Below are 17,027 nucleotides of genomic sequence, written 5' to 3' on the forward strand. Positions count from 1 at the left end.
GGTCGGCACTGCCCCGCGACCTGGGGGTCTGTGTGTCCTGACGCTGTCTGCCGAAAAGCCACCTGCCCACCTTCCTGGTGCTGCCACGTGTGCAGCCACGTCTCCCTGTTGGTCACTGAGCCTCAGACCAGGACTGCTGGGTGGAGATGTCCCCCCGACTCCTCGGGGCCTTGCAGCCCTTCTGCGCCCCGCGTGTAGCCACACTGCCTTAGAACCATGGGTCAGAGTCCTTTAAGCCTGAGGGGTTTGGGTTATGGTCATACAGTCCCTAGACTGAGGGGACAGCTTGACTCTCCCGTGACCAGGCTCCCAGGGACTTAGCTCTTCTCTGGCCTCTTGAGGATGGATGTGAGTTTTCTGCGTACAGCTTATGCAGCCCTGAGATTTATTTCTATGTATTTGATATTTTTGATGCCATTATAAGTTGGCTTTTGGGTTCCATTTTTAAACTCCAGATGAAATAGAGAAATGGAATTGTTTCCATCTTAGCCTTGCATCTATCAATTTTGTTAACCTCTTAATAGTTTTGGTAGTTTATCTGTAGATTCTTTCGGATTTTGTGTGTAGACAACCATTTCATCTGCAAACAGTCTTTTATTTTACGATTTCCAACTGTCACGTGTTTCGTTTCTTCACCTGGCCTTGCACTCCTGGCTAGGAGCCCCAGCGCTATGAACAAACACGGTGCTTGCACGAGTCTCTGCATAGCTCCCCATCTTGGCGGGAGACGTCCCGCACCTCCCTAGTAAGTGTAAGTGATGTTCGTCGTAGCTTCTTATGGGTCCTGCTTATTGATTAGGGAAGTTCCTTTACTTCTATTTGCTACTTTGAATCGTGAATGGCTATAGGTTTTTTATCAAGTATTTTTCTCCATCTATTCAAATGATAGTGTTTTTTCTCTTTCATTCTTTTAATCACATTGATGTTTTTTAAATCCACTCTGGTTGAGAGTATCATTCACTGTATGTGGCTGATGTCTTGTTTTGGAGTTTGCTTCTGTGCTCAGGAGGAACACCGGTGTTTCATCTTCACACTACGTGCTTGTCAGGATTTGGTAAAAAGTCGCGTCGATTCTGAACTGTTCTCTGCTCCCAGCACGTGTGGCGCCAGATGTGTGGGTTTTCCACACCAGCACCCCGCTGTCCGGCTGTCTGTGACACCAGCTGGTGGCCCACAGCCCCCCTCAGCCCTGACACCGGCTGCCCCGAGGTAGCACAGGCCCCACGGGGAAGGAAGGGGCTTGCCCCCCCGAGACGGCTCCCACCGCACACTCCACTCACAAGTCCTGGCCAGCCAGCTATAAATCGGGGGTTCCCACACTCCCCTCAGGTTCGATCATTTGCTGTAACGGCTCACAGAACTCAGGAAACTCACCTACTAGATGACCGGTTTATTACAAAGGGCACAGGTGAGCGGCCAGATGACGAGGCCTGCGGGATGAGGTCTGGGAGGGTCCCGAGTGCAGGGGCTTCTCTCCCGGTGGAGCTGGGGGCGCCCCCTCCCGCTGTGGGTTGTCCACCAAGCCAGAAGCCCCAAGCCCTTCCTGTGGGGCGCCTGTGGAGGCCCCATCAGGTAGGTGCGGCTGATGGAGTCCTTGGCTGCTGGTGAGGAGTCCCCCACCCCCCCAGCGCCTCCCCTCCCCTGGCCTTGTCGGGGGTCAGTTGGAAGGTCCAACCCGCTGATCTCCTGGCTGGTTCCTCTGGCCTCCAGTGTCGTCCCCACCCCCCCATGCAAGAGTCACCTCATTAGCATAAACTCAGGTGTGCTTGGCAGGGGCTTAGGAAAAACAAAATTACCAGGGTGTTAGGGGCTGGGTGCCAGGAATGGGACGAATTTTTGTTTCTCGTTATGTCACAGCATCACACTGACCTTTTAGTCAATTAGGAACTGTTTCCCTCTCACCCCCCCTTTTTTTTACTGTTCTTGTGAAGAATTTGCATAAGATTTGTTGTTATTTCTAACTTAGTGTTTGAATGAATTCCCTTCTGGGCCTGGATCTTCTATTTGGGAAGATTCAAAATTATGGATCCAATTAATTTAATAGTTACAGAACTCTTCAGTTTCTGTTCTTATGATGATTTTGGTGGATTGTGTTTTTTCTAGGATGATTCCATTTAATGTAAAATGTAGCATTTTTGGCATAATGTCGTCCTTAGTGTCCTCTCATGATCTTTCAGTGTGTTAGGGTCTGGAGACGTTTCCATGTCTCTTCCCACCCCTCTGTGTTGATTAGCCTCGCCAGTACTCATCAATTATTGGTCCTCAAAGAACCAAACCCCACACTTTCCTGGCCACCCAGATGCCCCCGGCTCGGGCCCCTGAGCGGCTGCCTCTTACACCGAAGGTGCAGCCGTCTTCAGGGCTGTTGACGTTAAGAAACGTCCAAACTGAGAAGTTTCATGAGTTTATTTAAGCCAAGCTCTTGACACTGCCGGGAGCAAGCTCTCAACAGACTGAGAAAACGCTCCCGAGAACGGCAGTTTTGCAGCTTATTTTATACATTAGCACAAAGGAGGAGACGTAGGGTGGGGGGGGGTTACATGAAACCCATGGAGAGGTTAAGGGGGTGGGAGAAAACAAAGTGGGGGAATCCCTGGGGTTGGATAAAAAGTGAAACAGAGAGACTCGTACATTTTACATAGGTGGGTGCAGGATAGTTAGTCATGAACATTTAAGCACATTGTGACGGTTTCGGGGAACAAGACAACAGTGAGGGGTTCTGTGGTCTCAGTGGCTGTGCCCTGAGGATTCTGGAAAAGGACATTACTCTGACATTCCAAGGGTCTGTTACCTTAGATGCATAAAGACAGCAGACAGTTTCAAAGGTAAAGACTGACCTTTGTCAAGGAAGCCACAGGCCCAGGACGCCACTACCGGCCATGACTCATTTTCAGTTAGGAATTTTTACATTCAGACCATCCTGTGTGGTTCTTTTCAGTGTCTGAGTTTGTAGGGTTCACCACGCAGGGCTCCTCTGAGCTCGTCAGGTTTAGTATATATGGTCCCTTTTTCGTCCACAGTGCTTTTAAGCAGATTTTTAAAATAGTTTATCCCACTTTTCTAATTTTTCACTGAAGAATAATTATTTTATCAAATGTAGCCTGACATTATAAGAAGTATTAGTTCTACTCTCTATTACATTTTAAAGAAGTTGTGTGTATACATAAAAAAGTTCTGTTTTTAATGGATCAGTAGTTTTAGGTGGAAAATGAAAAAACACACATAACCTTGACTACGTAAATGGACTGTTTCTCGTGGGATCGTTATACAGGAGTGCTGGCACTTACAGGTGGTTGCACAGGACAAAATGAAAGGCATTCATGAAGGAGAAGGAAGAGGCACTTCATTCATTCATTCATTCATTCATTCACAAACTGGTTAAACACCCTGTGCCAGGCTCTGGGCTTGGCCCTGAAGGCGAGGCCTCTGGAGAGCCTGGCCTGCCTCTCGTGACCGCCCATGTCTGCTGTGTTTGTGCAGACGTACAGCCTGTATTACCTGGACCACCTCCGGTCAGTGGGCCTGTTTCACCCCAGGGAGTGTCGAGTCTTGGTAGTGTGTGTGCGCCTTTGCTGTGAGCTTCCAGTTCTTTCCCAGTGAGCAGCGCAGGGCAGCCTGTCAGTCATACTGTGCACCATTCACGGTGGCAGAGGGGCCGAGATGTGACGAGGTAGTCACTTTGGGAGGTATGGAGACGTCCATGGCGGTGCTTTGCGCTGAACCTGGTGTCACGCTGTGGTCAGCTGTACTAAAGCACGTTTTGAATCGTTCCACAGCAGTCTCAGGCGGTCAGAGCCCTGCCCGCCCTCTCGACCTTCATGGTGACTTTGAGGTTAAGAACATGCATGAGTCAGATACCTGAGCGAACACTTGTTTTCGTCTCTCAGAAGTTTGATAGGGCCACCTGTTATTTTTCCCTAGTAGTTTTGCCTAGCTTTAAAAATTATTGAAAATATCATCAAATTATGCATTTCTTTCTTCATTGACCAATTTTTATCCATTGCATTGAGCCCAGTGCAGCCTGTGTGACGGCCTTGATGCCCTTTCTGTGCCCCTCCTAGACTTGCCCTGGTTTGCTCTGACTTGAAGTTGAGAGAAGCAGCTGCTTTCCATGAAGAAGTAGTTGGACAAGCCTACATCGGTGACACAGAGCAGGCGAGGTACATTGGCTGCGAGCTTCCCCGTGACTCAGTGCACAGGTCCGGGCTCGCCTGGACAGAAGGAGCAAATGGCCATGTGGCCCGGCTCTCGGCCGTGTCCCCTCCACGCCCCAGGCCCCATCTCTCACCGCGGCCAGACAGTGGGGTGTTGGGAGGACCCTGGCCCAGGAGGCAGTGCATGATGTCAGTGTGGGGGCTGTGCCTGGGGGCAGTTAATTACTTACTGACCCTCCTGTTGTGCGACCTCTCTGGGCTGGACCGTGCGAGTGGAGGGGAGACAGGACAGAGAATTTGCAGGGGTGGGTGGAGCCGCGAGGTAAGGGAAGCAGGCACTGAAGATGGAGGGAGGCAGGACCCCAGGAGTGAAGCCGCCATGGGCACTTTGGCCTCTCGATGCGGCGGAGCCCTGGACAGAAGCATGTGAAGCATCGAGGTCAGGGGGCCAAAGCCGTGGCCGGATGCGTGAGTCTGGAGTCTGGTGGGGAGAGTGACCGCGGGCGTCAGGGGTGCTGCAGTTTTAATCTTGGTCAACACGTGGCGGGGGCGAGGGGGCAGTGTAGTGCCCTCTTGCAGCCGTTTGAATTGCAGGTCTCCAATTACCGATGAAATTGAACACGTTTGTGTATTTTCTTGGCCACTGTATTTCTTCTTCAGTATATTGCTTTTCACTTATGTTAGCTGCAGAAAAGAAATTGCCTTGAAAAAGGAGAAGAATAGGGAACCACAGTTAGAAGAAAGTCTGCCAACGCTGAATGAGCCCACGACTGCCGTCCAGCCCACAGGGACGAAGGTTCTGGTAGCAAAAGACAAGGTACCCTCTCTTTGCCAGAGCACCTCGGTCCCAGGGTTGGGGGGCAAGGCGGTGACAGGACAGCAGCTGGGGCCCGTGAGCCAGGGCGCATCTTAACGGCCTGCTGTGTCAGGTTTCCTGGGAAATCCAGGCACTGGTCGAGGCCCTGAATTCAGGGCTCTGGAAGTCCCTGGGAAGACCAGACCACAGACCACCCTAGAAAGGGCCTGCCAGGGGCCTGCTCAGTGATTCAGAGAAGACAGGCTGAGGGCACAGTAGGGTTCCAGAAGGCAGATCATGTGGCCGGGAAGGAGAGGCCCTCGCAACCAGAGAGCATGCTGTAGGTCTGGCCACTGTCCAGCTCTCTGCTCCACTTGGTGGGCTCCCCACCCGCCAGGCTCTGCAGCCAGAGAGCGCTTGTCCCCACGGCAGAGCCCCACAGTGAGCACGATTCCAGCCAGGGTCTGGATGTGCAGGCGCCCCCTGCAGGAAGGCTCAGTGTACGACGCACCCAGGACTGCCCAGGGGCCATTGTGCATCTTGCTGAAGTGCAAGAGGTCTGACCTGTCCCCTGCCCACTGGAGGGGCACTGCCTGGTCCAGGAGAGGGGCCTGGAGCTGGGAGCAAGGGGTGGGGAGGAGGGCGGCCCAGGAAGCACCTGGCACAGCCACTGGTGGGCTTGGTTGGTGAGAAGAGACAGGTGTCACAGGAGGAAAGCTAGGCTGGGCCACTCGGTGTAGACGTGACCCAGGGGGAGCCTCGCACCACAGCACTTGGCCGGGGTGGAGCTGCCCTGGCGCAGGCGTCAGGTGTGTGGCCCTGTGCTGCCCTACAGGTTTTGAAGATAAACCAAGAGACTGGGAGAGGCCTGGCCGGCACGTCCTTTCCCCAACTGTGGACCCTCAAAGCAGAAGTGCTGCTGGACATGGACCAGTACCAGCCAGCGAGGCTGCTCCTGTCAGAGGCGTGCCAGGCCTTCCAGGTAAGGGCCACACCTGCCAGGGCCAGCGGAGCCTGCCTGCGTCTGGAGCGGCTCTGTCTGTCCTGGGCAGCTTTGGGCGTTCAGTCCTAGAACCATATTTGTTCTTTCACAGAGCCCGCTGTCCATGACAGCTCCCATGTCCTTTGTCATGCGTTCCCACTGTCCTGCACTCACTGACAGAGCTGCCAGGCTCCCAGCAGGCCTCCCAGGGGCTGTGTGTGGGTAAGACCCTGGAGAGGCCTGGGGCTTCTTCCTCCAGGGGCAGACGGTGCCCCAGTCCCCCTGACCCGTGACATGTTCTGACACTTCAGTGGGCCTTGCGGTATCTGTGGTCTCTGGGGTCTCGATGGCAGCCTGGGGTTCACCCAGCCCCCGACTAGCTAGCATTCCAGCTGCCGACCTCTCAAGCCTGCTCTGCCCTGGAGCACAGGTCTTTGGGATGCCCCCTGCCCCCCGGTACTGCACTTTCCAGGGGCCCAAGCTCCAGCTTCCTCTCCCTGGTTGGACTGTTGTTTTCCTCCTGGGCCATCTCCCCCACGAGGATGGATGCCCTTGGGAAAAATCCAGGACAGAGTGGAGCCCCCATATGTGCGTCCCCCTCCCAAGGATGGCAGCTCCGGTTCCTGCCCGCTCAGCTGCGCTCCAGGGCCCACAGATAGGTGGTTCGCTTTGTCCAGCATTCAGACCTATTTTCCCTGGGGGTGAGGCAAAGCTACAGACCAGACAGGTTGTCAATTGTTTTGAAGAACCCCAGAGAGAGAAAGTTTCCTAATAAATGGGTATAAAAACTCAGTGGCCCCATCACAGCTTTGGGGGTTCCAATGTCGTCTCAGACAGTGGGGACAGGTGTGTACAGGTGTCTCAGCATCTTCCCCTCACCTACCCACCCACCGCACATTCTCGAGTCTCCATCTCCGCCCTCCTCTTGGTTCTTCCCTGAGGTCACAGCACTCAGCCCCAGGTGACCTCTTGGCTGGGGATGTCTTCCCTGGGTGTCTGCAGGGACTGTCCCTCTCTTCCTGGGGAAGAGGCTACCTGTACCCACACACTGCTCCCCCGGCAACCCAGCCGTCAGCCTGTCCCTCCGGCTCCATCCGCCAGCTTCCAGTGCTGTCCCACGGTCCTGGAAGGGGCCCAGCCCTCATGCCCACCTCCGTTCTCCCTGCTCTGGCTACTGTTGCACAGCAGCTACACCCAAACCTGCACGCATTGGCCTTCCTAGGGCCTTGGCTCTTGGGACGAGCCCACCAGGCCCCCCACTTCAGCCTCTTTGGGCTGCATGCTGGCCACTCCCTCTGGACTCAGCCGCCCTAGACTCCTCCTCTTCCTGCAAGTGCTCCTGCTGGGCTCAGTCCAGAGGCCAGTGATGTCCCCACTGCCCCCTGCCACCCCCAGGCCTCCTCTCACCGTGTGCAGTGAATGGGGGACGGAGGCAGCCCTGACCGGCGAGGACACACAAAGCCTCGTAGATACGGACGCTTGGTCTGTTCACCCAGACCTGCCCCTTTGCCCTGGACCAGCGTCCAGGCAGAGGCTCCCAGCCCAGGGCTGACGTGGCCCAGGAGGGCAGGCCAGTGCTGGAGCCTACTGCCGAAGGGAAGGGGCTTCCCAGGGCCCTTCCCACTGTCCAGAGCCCTGAAGGTCAGTTCTCACACACAGGCCTCAAGCCCACCCTGTGGCCTGGGGGCAAATGTGGAGACCTCTTCATGTCAGAGATGAGCCCGGGGTATGGACATGGGTGTGGCAAGGCCTGTGCCTGGAGCTGCCACAGTCACTGTCTTTCTGTCTTTGTCTCTCCCTATCTCTGTCTCTCTGCCTCTGTCTCCATCTCTCCCCGTGTCTGTCTCCCCGTCTCTGTCTCTCCCCATCTCTGTCTCCCTGTTTCTGTCTCTCCCCGTGTCTGTCTCCCCGTCTCTGTCTCTCCCCATCTCGGTCTCCCCGTGTCTGTCTCCCCGTGTCTGTCTCCCCGTCTCTGTCTCTCCCCATCTCTGTCTCTGTCTCCATCTCTCCCCGTGTCTGCCTCCCCGTCTCTGTCTCTCCCCATCTCTGTCTCCCCGTCTCTGTCTCTCCCCATCTCTGTCTCCCCGTGTCTGTCTCTCTGCCTCTGTCTCCATCTCTCCCCGTGTCTGTCTTCCCGTCTCTGTCTCTCCCCATCTCTGTCTCCCCGTTTCTGTCTCTCCCCGTGTCTGTCTCCCCGTCTCTGTCTCTCCCCATCTCTGTCTCTGTCTCCATCTCTCCCCGTGTCTGCCTCCCCGTCTCTGTCTCTCCCCGTGTCTGCCTCCCCGTCTCTGTCTCTCCCCATCTCTGTCTCCCCGTCTCTGTCTCTCCCCATCTCTGTCTCTGTCTCCATCTCTCCCCGTTTCTGTCTCCCCGTGTCTGTCTCCCCGTCTCTGTCTCTCCCCGTGTCTGCCTCCCCGTCTCTGTCTCTCCCCGTGTCTGCCTCCCCGTCTCTGTCTCTCCCCATCTCTGTCTCCCCGTCTCTGTCTCTCCCCATCTCTGTCTCCCCGTCTCTGTCTCTCCCCGTGTCTGTCTCCCCGTGTCTGTCTCCCTGTCTCTGTCTCTCCCCGTGTCTGTCTCCCCGTCTCTGTCTCTTCCCGTCTCTGCCTCTCTGGCTCTCGCTCAGTCTGCCCCACCCCGTCCTGCCTCCATACACGTACATCTTTTTTAGGCGCTTGACGATCCTTGTGCAGAAGCCAGGTGCCTGCACCTTCTCGCACAGTTGGCCAACAAGGAGAAGAACTACGGACAAGCCAAGAAGCTGGTGGAGCGGGCCCAGCGCCTGGGGGGTGGTGAGGAGTTTTGGTACAGCTCCATGCTGACTCTCGGAGATGCCCTCTTGTCCACGGAAAGCGAGGGGAGAGAAGCGGTGAGGATGGACGAGGCCGCGTGCCCGGCTGGGAGAGGGGCCTGCGGGCTGGGGCCCCGCTCACATTAGTGCGGCCATTCTCAGGTCTGCCAGCTCTTTGAAAAACTCATCGAGGCCTTCACAGTTCTCAAGAAAGAAAGACCGAACCGAGCACCCGTATTGGAATTCATGGCCACGGATCTAGAAGCCAGGTGATTTTTGTAAGAAAAACTTAATTACCATGAGAGCCAGGGTGTTTTTGTCTGTCAGAGACTCTCGTCACGAGGGCCGTATGGCCACACCCTTCTCCCAGCTGCAGAAAACGCCAATGTCCTGGGCGTCCTTCAGACCTTCTCTGAGAAGCAGAGTCTGTCACGGCCACTTGTGAAGGTGGCTTCGGGGAGGTCACAAGAGCCTCATGTCGGGCGGGGGGTCCTGCAGGCAGTGTCTCCTCCTTTTGATTGCGCCTTTTTGGGACTGGGACGCAGGTGGCCTGTCATGCCCCTCAGTTCTCAGGGAACGGCCCTCATTTCCCACGGAGCAGGGCAGGGCGTGGGTTTCCCCTGGGCCCCTCTCTGGTTGAGGGGACAGGTACCACCAGGCAGGTGAGCAGGCTGTTGGGGGGGGTGCCCTCCTCTCGTCCTCTCACCCTGTGCCAGGGCAGCGTTGGGTCAAGTGCTTGGATGTCTCCTGCTCCTCTGCCTGGCTGCTTTCTCACAGGTCCATCCCCGGGGCGGCACCAGGCTCCCCCCCACACACAGGTTCATCCCCGGGGCGGCACCAGGCTCCCCCCCCACACAGGTCCATCCCCGGGGCGGCACCAGGCTCCCCCCCACACACAGGTTCATCCCCGGGGCGGCACCAGGCTCCCCCCCACACACAGGTTCATCCCCGGGGCGGCACCAGGCTCTCCCCCCACACAGGTCCATCCCCGGGGCGGCACCAGGCTCCCCCACACACAGGTCCATCCCGGGCGGCACCAGGCTCCCCCACAGGTCCATCCCGGGCGGCACCAGGCTCCCCCACAGGTCCATCCCGGGCGGCACCAGGCTCCCCCACAGGTCCATCCCCGGGCGGCACCAGGCTCCCCACACAGGTCCATCCCTGGGCGGCACCAGGCTCCCCCACACAGGTCCATCCCGCGGCACCAGGCTCCCCCACAGGTCCATCCCGGCGGCACCAGGCTCCCCCCACACACAGGTCCATCCTGGGCGGCACCAGGCTCCCCCCACACAGGTCCATCCCTGGGGCGGCACCAGGCTCCCCCACACAGGTCCATCCCGGGCGGCACCAGGCTCCCCCACACAGGTCCATCCTGGGCGGCACCAGGCTCCCCCACACAGGTCCATCCCCGGGGCGGCACCAGGCTCCCCCCACACACAGGTCCATCCCTGGGGCGGCACCAGGCTCCCCCCCACACAGGTCCATCCCCGGGGCGGCACCAGGCCCCCCCCCACACTGGTCCATCCCCGGGGGGGCACCAGGCTCCCCCCACACACAGGTCCATCCCTGGGGCGGCACCAGGCTCCCCCGCCACACAGGTCCATCCCCGGGGCGGCACCAGGCTCCCCCCACACACAGGTCCATCCCTGGGGCGGCACCAGGCTCCCCCCACACACAGGTCCATCCCCGGGGCGGCACCAGGCTCCCCCCGCCATCTGGGCAGGACTTTAAGGAGCAGCAATAGTTCTCCCATGGTTGTTAGTCTTTCAGATTTTCTGCCTTTTTTTTAGCGATCTGTCTGGCAATTTGTGTTCTCTAGAAAACTTTCCTCGGGGCTTTTGGCTGTGTCAGTACAAACGCTCCCCGCCTGGTTCTTGTAGCTTTTACAGAGGCTGTGTCTGAGGTCTGTCCCCTCGTTGTTATGTCTCTGCCATCTCTCCTCCTCGAAACCAGATCCCCATCCGTTGACCTTTTCCAAGAAGCAGCTTGTGGTTTATGGGCCGAAGCAACGGGGTCTGGCTCATTTTGGATTTGTTTCCGCCGCTTCCTTGTCCTGTGCTCCTTTTAGTGCTGCTGAGGGGCTGTCGGTGCCGTTCTGTTCCCACCTCCGCGTTCGTCACTTCGTCCACACCTCCCACTGCCTCTGCTGCCAGCGGCACCTCTGAGCACCAGGGCAGCTCCCTGTCTGACACGGGACGGACGGCCGTTCCCATGGGGCTCTTTCCTGCCCCCAGTCGTTTGGGAGAGTGGTCGAGAACTTACAAACGGATCAACACCTGGGGTGGGGGCTGCTTTTTAATGTCCTGTTGTGATTGGACAATGTGGCTGGTGGGGGTGTTGGCTTTCGAGAAACACCCCTGTAGGAGTCCCTGCCGGCATGGAAGCGAGAGGCACTGTGGGTACCGCGTGGACGGTTGATGTCGTCCTCGAGTTTCTGGCCTTGTCACATCATGTCGTGTGTTTGGCGGAATCTAAAGTGGAGCCCCCGCATGGCAGGTGTGTGAGCCTCCGGATCCAGGTGGCCCGGGCGTCTGCTGCTGGGGAAGCTTCCTGTTGCCAGGCCCTGCTGGACGACATGGATGACCGCTTGGTGGGAATTGAGAGAAAGTTTATCAGCTGTGGCTACAAAGAGAATTGTGCGGCTATAAAACTGGAACGTGCAAATATCAAGAGGTGAGTGGGCCTCGCTCCAGACGCACATGTGACTGTCTGGCTGTCCCTGCTGGGGACCGGCGCTCCGTGCTCTGTGATAGCACGGTACCCGTGCCGGGTCAGCCAGGCCCTTCCCCCTCAGCTCCCACCCCCCGCCACTTCCCCACAGGCCACCTTTCCTTCCCTCGGCCCCTACTGGGCCCCAAACACCTCTTCCTGGCCCCGGTCCTGTGGCCACCTGCACTTCCCTTGGGGACAGCACATTGGGGGTGTGAAGCCCCTGTGGTGTCCCTCAAATGCAGTCTGTCATGAGTGTCCTCTCTTCTGTCCTGCTGCCTCAGTGTCCCACCTGCTCAGCTCCATGACCCCACCCCAGACACAGCACTGGCCACAATCCCCACAGAGAGACGGGCAAAGCCTCACCCCTGCCGCACCCCACCCTGGGCCACACGTGCCTGGTGACACACAGCATTTCAAAGCACAACAAGCCAATCACATGTAAGGTGTTAAAACCAGCCGTCATGAGGGAAAGCGATGTGGGCACTTAGGAAATGTAACCTCGGTCATGTGGTGGAGGTGGAATGGTGTGTGGCCAGTGAGGACTTGGAGACGCAGAGAAGCACCCCCACAGGAGGGTGGGGACGTGTGGCGTCAGCTGCTCGCATGCCTGTGAGGCCAGGCTCAGTGTTTATGAAGACAGTGCAGCATGCGTGCTTGCTGAGGCGCTCTGTGCGTGTGCTGGTGACACAGTGTGGTCACACAGAGACTGCACGTCTTGTTAGCACTGATGACTGATGCGTTGACCTGTTGTAGTGACTCTGCCCTTGGTCCCATGAAGGCTTTGTGCCCGGAGTGAGCCGGACCAGGAGCACAGGACGGCATGTCACCTGGCGGCCTGCAGCCTGGCCCAGAGAGCCGTGGCCGAGGTGGAAGAGCTGTTCCACAGCGTCCAGGGCTTCCTGTCCTTCCATGATGTAAGTGCGTGGCCTGGACCCTGGGGCACACTCTGCTCATTCCCTCCTCCCATCTGAAAGAGCAAAAAGGGCACCAAGCCATGTGGTCAGCAAAGGTGGGCAGCCACCTGTGAGCAGAGGTGGCCCACTCTGTCCACACTTCCTGCGGCCACATGGAGGGGGGACCCAGGTGAGGCTGGCGACTGCCTGAGTTGAGGGGATGCGGCTGGGGACCCGGGGAGAGCGAGGCGGCTGCACTTGGCAGGACAGAGGGCCAGCAGGTGTGCTAGGGGAAGGAAAGCTGCAGATGTGCTCGGGGGACCCGCAGTGCCTGCCTGGGGACTGGGCAGCGTGTTCCTGGGAGGACACTGCCTGAGGCTGGGAGGCATCCGGGGAAGGATGACAAGAAGCAGGGCCACGACCGCGCCTGTCCCCATCTCGTGGCCTGGGCACTGGGCACAGACAGAGCGGGAGTAGTTAGCCCTGGATGGGCACTGCTCACGCCCCTGAAAAGTCCCACTGTTTCCAAATAACTGTCTCAGAACAAAGCTCGGAAACTTAATAGGAACGTAAAGAGCCCCAGCACCCAACAAGATGAAATGTACCGCATCTCGCAGCCAATCAGAAATGATCAGTATGTGAAAATGCAGGAGCAGGTAACTCAGAATAAGGAGAGTAATCAGCCACTCAGAACCAACCCAGAGCTGAATTGGAAGTCGGGACATTACAGCCGTTATTGCAACTGCATTCCACATGTTCAGATAGCGAAGTACACAAAGATACAAAGAGAAGACCAAAACTGAACTTTTAAGGGTAGAAATCAGTGTGTGAGAGGAATACACGGATAGGATAAATGGCAGAGATTGTAGAAAATTGGAGAACGTGAAGACATAGCAATTGGAACTATTAAAAATGAAAGAAAGAACAAAGGGAACAGAAATTGAAATTAACAGAGTGTCGGTGAGACGAGCAATTTCAAGTGCATGAACGTAGGTGTGATCGGGGACCCAGAAAGCAAGGGCAAACAGCGGTTCACAGAAAAACATTTGAAGGAATAATGGCTGAAAATTTTCCAGATTTAATAACTGTAGCCATCCACTGACAGATCCAAGACGCTCAGTGAGCCCCAAGCACACGAGTGTGACTGGGAAGAAAACTAGACCAGGACACGTCATAACCAAACTGTTTAAAAGCAGTGACGTGACTAAAAGTTCTTAATCAGACAACGTGTACAGAGCAATAAGGACGAAGTGAAGCCGCATCCAAAAAGCCACTGAGAGACTTGTCCATCTAGAACTCTACACCCAGCAAAAATCTCTCCCCAGAATGAAGGTGGGGTGAAGATTCCCCCCAAATGCTCACACGCTGAAAGAAGGTGTGTTTAGCAGACTCAGTGCAGGAGGCTTACAGCCCCTGCCAAGACATGGGGTGAGAGCGGTACCGGACGGGGACGTCACTCAAATGATCCCAGAGCATCGAAAAAGTAAACCACCTGGGAAGACTTAGAAGAGCTCTCATTATTTAAGTCTCTTTGAAAGAAAATTGGTGCTTTAAACAAAAATAAGTGTCTCATAGGGCTAACATGTGAAAACGAAGTATATGACGACAGACAACAGTAGCACAAAATATTTTCATGCTCCGTGTGAAGTGGTGTGACGTACCATAAACCCTGAAGCGACCACAAAATGACAGAACAAAGGGGTGTGCCTAATAATTCAAGAACGGAGATAAAAGGAAATCATAAAAATTGTTCATTTGTTCCACAGAAAGCAGAAAAAGGGGAAAGAGAATAAAGAACAGATGGGACAAATAGATAGCAGACAGCAGGATGGAACCTGAAACCTAATCCTATTAATAATCACACAAAATCGAAATGGCCTGACTGCCCAATTAAAAGACATTGTCAGACCCAGCTACATGCTGCCTACAAGACAGCCACTTGAAATAGAAAGACATAAATAAGCTAGAACTGAGAGGTTGGAAAAGGGCGCACCAGGCTGACGCTCAACAAGGGAAAGCTGCCGTGGTCACATTAACATCAGGCAAAGCAGATTTCAGAGCAAGAACATGACGGGAGATGCAGAATCCACTTCACAGTGTAAAGGGAGCAACTCACCAAATGGCCACAATACTCTAAACATTGTACCTAATAATAGACTTTCAAAATAAATGAAGCAAAACTGATACCATTGCAATGCAGAAGTAGACAAATCTACAATTAATAGTCAGAGATTTTAATACCCCTCGCTCACATATTAGCGAGTAGACAGAAAATAAGAAAGATGAGAACATACCCACCTGTTTGACCTAACAGGTGATGAAACGTTTCCCACAGCAGCATGTGGAACATTTTCCATGATATACCACGTCTGGACCACAAACGTAAAATGAGTCTCAATAAATGTGAAGGGACTTAAGTCACATAAGGTGTGTCCTGAGACCACAGTGGAACTGAAGTCGAAATAAAAAAGCGGAGGCTAGAAAGCGCCATCCACAGAGACAGAAAGCAATCTGCGGTCATGCGGGTGGGATTGGGGGTGGGCACGGGGCCATCGAGTGGGTGTGGGTCCCTTTGGGAAGTAGACAGGGGTGATGTGCACTCGCCAAGTACCGGTGAATTGTACGCTTTAAAATGGCTAATTTCATGTTATATCAATTTTACCTCCATTAAAAAAAAGAAAAAAAGAAAACAAAAAGAAAGCTATGGGAGAAATGCCCGAATAATTGGGAAGAAAATAGCATGTATCTCAAAATAACTATGGTCCAGAGAAGTAATCAAAAGGGAAAGTATTTTTGAATGGAAGGAAAAAAAGCACATCAGAGGTTCTGAGATGTCTCTGAGGCAGCACTTAGGGGGAAAGTCATAGCGCTAGTACCTGTATAAGAAAAGAAAAGGATCCCAAATCATTGACTTCAGCCTCCTCCTTAAGAAAGTAGAAAAAAGAGCAAATTAAACTCAAGTAGAAGAAAAGAAATTGAAGATCAGAGTGGAAGCAGTGAAATAGAAAACAGAAAAATGAAAGAGAAAATCAACAAAGCCAAAAGATGGTTCTTTGAAAAAATAAATAAATTGATAAACTTCTATGCAGATGACCAGGAAAAAAGAGGGTGAGGGACATAAGTAACCAATATCAGAAATGAGATGTGACATCACCGAAGGAGCTACACATATTAAAGGAAGAATAAGGGAATATCAGGGACAATTTTATGCTGATGTACGTGACAACTTAGGTGAAATGGAACAAATGCCTTGAAGACCTAAACTACCAAAGATCACACAAAAAGAACTAGAGAACCTGAATAGCCCTCTGTTGAAAAAAATGAATTTGTAGTGAAAAGTCTTTTCTGGAAGAAAATGCCAGACCCAGTGGCTTTATTAGTGAATCCTACCATCATTTAAGGAAAAAAGAAAAAAAAAATTCTGCACAAACTCTTCCAGAAAATTTAAAAGGTGGGATTACATTACAACTGTACAAGGCTAGTATTACCCTGATACCAAAACAAAAACTACAGACCATTGTTCTTCATGAACATTGATGCAAAAGTTCCAAATAAAATTTTAGCAAATTAAACCCAATCATATATAAAAAGGATAATACATCAACATCAAGGTGGGGTCATCCCAAGAATAGTTCAACATTCAAACATCAATCAATTTGGTTCACCATATTAAAAAAAAAATCCGTATGATCATCTCGGTAGATGCAGGAAAAACAACTGATAGAATCCAGTACCCGTTCCTGATTTTTAAAAGAAGACTTAGCAAACTGTTAATGGAAGAGAACTTCCTCAACCTGATGAAGGGCATCTCTGGAAAAAAAACTAGCGCTAACATGATACTTAATGGTGAAAGACTGAACGGTTCCCTGAGATAAAGACTAGACAGGGGTGTGTCCTGTCACCACCTTTATTCAGAATTGTATTCGTGTTCTAGCCAATCCAATAAGGCAAGAGAAAGACATAAAGAAAAACATATATCTTTCTATTAAAAGCATCCAGATTGGAAAAGAAGAAGTAAAACTGTTCTTGTTCACAGATAACATCATCATTAGTGTAGAAAATCCTATGCAATCTACAAAAAGTAATAAACTTGTTACCAGTAGTAACATGTGACTTCGTAAGGTGGTGGGATATAAGAACAATGTGCAAATATTAATTTCATATTTCTATAAGAGTGATCAGATATTAAAAAATTTTAAACTACCATTTATGACAGTATAAAAATGATATTTGACGAAAAGTGAAAATTTGTACCCTGAGCAGTGACTACGAAACCTTGCTGAGAAAAATTAAAGACGTAAATAAATGGAAAGCTATATCAAGTTCATGGATCGAAAGACTTGATATTATTAAGCTGTCACTTCTCCCCTAAATTATCTGCAATCCTTATCAAGATAACTGCAGGCTTTTTGATAGAAACTGACAAAAGCATTTTGAAATCCGTGTGGAATTGCAGAGCACCTAACACAGCCGACACCACTTGGAAAAAGAAAAACTAAGTCGGAGGGCCAACGTTACCTGATTTTAAGACTCATTATTAGGTTGGTGCAAAAGTGATTGTAGATTAAAAGATTCATAATGGCAAAAACTGCAGTTCCTTTTGCACCAACCTAATATCAAGCCACAGGAATCAAGAGGGTGCAATTTTAATGTAAAATTATATGTGTAGCTCAAAGGAACATAATAGAGAATCCAGGAGTAG

At 53.1% G+C, this 17,027-nt stretch overlaps 1 protein-coding gene across 1 annotated transcript in view; it reads left to right on the forward strand.

The window, feature by feature from the left end:
• The window catches only part of CFAP46 (cilia and flagella associated protein 46), an 89,495-nt gene that overhangs the window by 51,833 nt on the left and 20,635 nt on the right, over positions 1–17,027 (forward strand). The window contains 8 exon segments of the mRNA XM_074338661.1: positions 3,481–3,512; positions 4,062–4,160; positions 4,839–4,971; positions 5,786–5,932; positions 8,601–8,798; positions 8,883–8,989; positions 11,217–11,393; positions 12,211–12,346. Coding sequence (XP_074194762.1) covers positions 3,481–3,512; positions 4,062–4,160; positions 4,839–4,971; positions 5,786–5,932; positions 8,601–8,798; positions 8,883–8,989; positions 11,217–11,393; positions 12,211–12,346 — 1,029 coding nt within the window.

Source organism: Rhinolophus sinicus, linkage group LG07, assembly GCF_036562045.2.
Source record: "Rhinolophus sinicus isolate RSC01 linkage group LG07, ASM3656204v1, whole genome shotgun sequence".
Lineage (NCBI taxonomy): Eukaryota > Metazoa > Chordata > Mammalia > Chiroptera > Rhinolophidae > Rhinolophus > Rhinolophus sinicus.